The sequence below is a fragment of the Lottia gigantea genome (genome assembly GCF_000327385.1).
Source record: "Lottia gigantea unplaced genomic scaffold LOTGIsca_60, whole genome shotgun sequence".
NCBI classification, from domain to species: domain Eukaryota; kingdom Metazoa; phylum Mollusca; class Gastropoda; family Lottiidae; genus Lottia; species Lottia gigantea.
In genome coordinates this window covers 162,096-164,129 of record NW_008710050.1, presented here as the reverse complement: position 1 = coordinate 164,129, position 2,034 = coordinate 162,096, and the positions used below count along the sequence as shown (strand labels likewise).

The 2,034-nt window shown below is 37.0% G+C and overlaps 1 protein-coding gene across 1 annotated transcript in view; it reads right to left on the bottom strand.

Annotated features, from left to right (window-relative positions):
* Positions 1–2,034, bottom strand: part of LOTGIDRAFT_166643 (hypothetical protein) — a gene marked incomplete at both ends in the record, with an annotated part of 36,068 nt that overhangs the window by 4,172 nt on the left and 29,862 nt on the right. Inside the window, 2 exons of the mRNA XM_009064068.1 lie at positions 604–924; positions 1,271–1,426. Coding sequence (XP_009062316.1) covers positions 604–924; positions 1,271–1,426 — 477 coding nt within the window. The remainder of the gene's footprint in view (positions 1–603; positions 925–1,270; positions 1,427–2,034) is intronic.

The window sequence follows — 2,034 nt, the reverse complement described above, 5'->3', positions numbered from 1 at the left end:
CCCGGCCCCCCCCCCCCCCCCCCCATTTCCTCAACCAACTACGCCGCCTCCCCACGCCGTCTTTCCAGTGCCCTGCTGCAACCTTCTCCTCCCCAGCGTCGCCACTGCGTTGCTCACTGTTCTGCAATATGCCACTCTGCAAGAAGTTCAACTGATCAACCGTTTTCGGAGGGTTTTTTATATTTCTTGAATACATAAAGATGAAATCAGGTCAAATTTCCTTCCAAAACGAAGCAACGAAATTAAAAAGTTAAAGTCAAAAAGATGTTACCTACAGAACATTATATTTTTACAATGTTAAGCTATTACGAACTGTGTCTAATACCTTGACTTCAATAGCCACCTTTCTTGTATCACGAACGTTCGTAAAGGTAGTGATTTGATTGGATTGTACACTACCAAAAAAACAGCCAGTCAGAGGCTTCAACAGAAAGTTAATAGTGTTTACAGTATTGCTGGCAAGGACTCTGGCTGCATTGGCTGGCGTACAATTCCATGATTCAAGAAAGGTGGCTATGTAGTCAAGGTATAAGACGAAGTTCGTAATAGCTTAACATTGAGAAGTTTAAGAAGCAAAATTTCATAAAATATAAAAAGTTATACTTGGATTATTTCTTCGTTTTGAAGTACAGGTTTGACAGCAAGCAGTTTCAGTTTCCTGATTATAACACTGTTTATCTCCTTTCTCGGAAATAAATTCCGGACAGGTCTTATTGTTTACAGATGGCGCGTCGGCACAGCTTGGTGATGTGATCGCGTCAGGAGTTGTAGTCGGAGACGTAGTTATGTCAGGGTTCGTCGTTTCTTCACCAGTATATTCACACGTCCCACAGCAATCAATATCATACAATTTATTATCTTTAGTGTTTATGTTTCCACAATTTCCGACTATGCAATTTTCTACTTTGTCTCCATATTCACAAACTACAATAGAAAACGAAGATATTCAAAACATCCAGGATGAATATAAACAATATAAACAGTGGCGGCGGCATCCTTCCGAGACTCGTTGTACAAGTAGGACTGACTCAATGGGGGGACAACCGTTAAAAATCTCTCGGCAGTAGGAAATCAAAAACAGAAGACTAATGCCGCTGTTAATTTCCCCTTCCACGCTGCATGGCGCTGCTCGTCTTCGTTAACCCAGAGGGTGCAGAAAAATAGGACGTAAAAATCCATTCATTTCATTTTCCAGCTCCTTCTTCAATTTGTCTGCTTGAACATGAGACGTCAAGGGTTAACTAGTAAGAATATTAGGTTAGAAACTTACCGAAGTTGTTAGTTTTAATAAGTTCACAAGTCTCACAACACCTTTCTCTGATTCCTGGGTGTTCAGGATAGCAATATCCACTGAAGTTTGTTTTGACAACTGCACAACTTATACCATCTTTTATCACACTATCCTGATCCCCATACACACAATTACCTTGACAACAGATAGAAATATACACAATTATCTTGACAACAGATAGAAATACACACAATTACCTTGACAACAGATAGAAATATACACAATTACATTGACAACAGATAGAAATATACACAATTACATTGACAACAGATAGAAATACACACAATTACATTGACAACAGATAGAAATATACACAATTACCTTGACAACAGATAGAAATATACACAATTACCTTGACAACAGATAGAAATATACACAATTACCTTGACAACAGATAGAAATATACACAATTACCTTGACAACAGATAGAAATATACACAATTATCTTGACAACAGATAGAAATATACACAATTATCTTGACAACAGATAGAAATATACACAATTACCTTGACAACAGATAGAAATATACACAATTACATTGACAACAGATAGAAATATACACAATTACCTTGACAACAGATAGAAATATACACAATTACCTTGACAACAGATAGAAATACACACAATTACCTTGACAACAGATAGAAATACACACAATTACATTGACAACAGATAGAAATATACACAATTATCTTGACAACAGATAGAAATATACACAATTACCTTGACAACAGATAGAAAT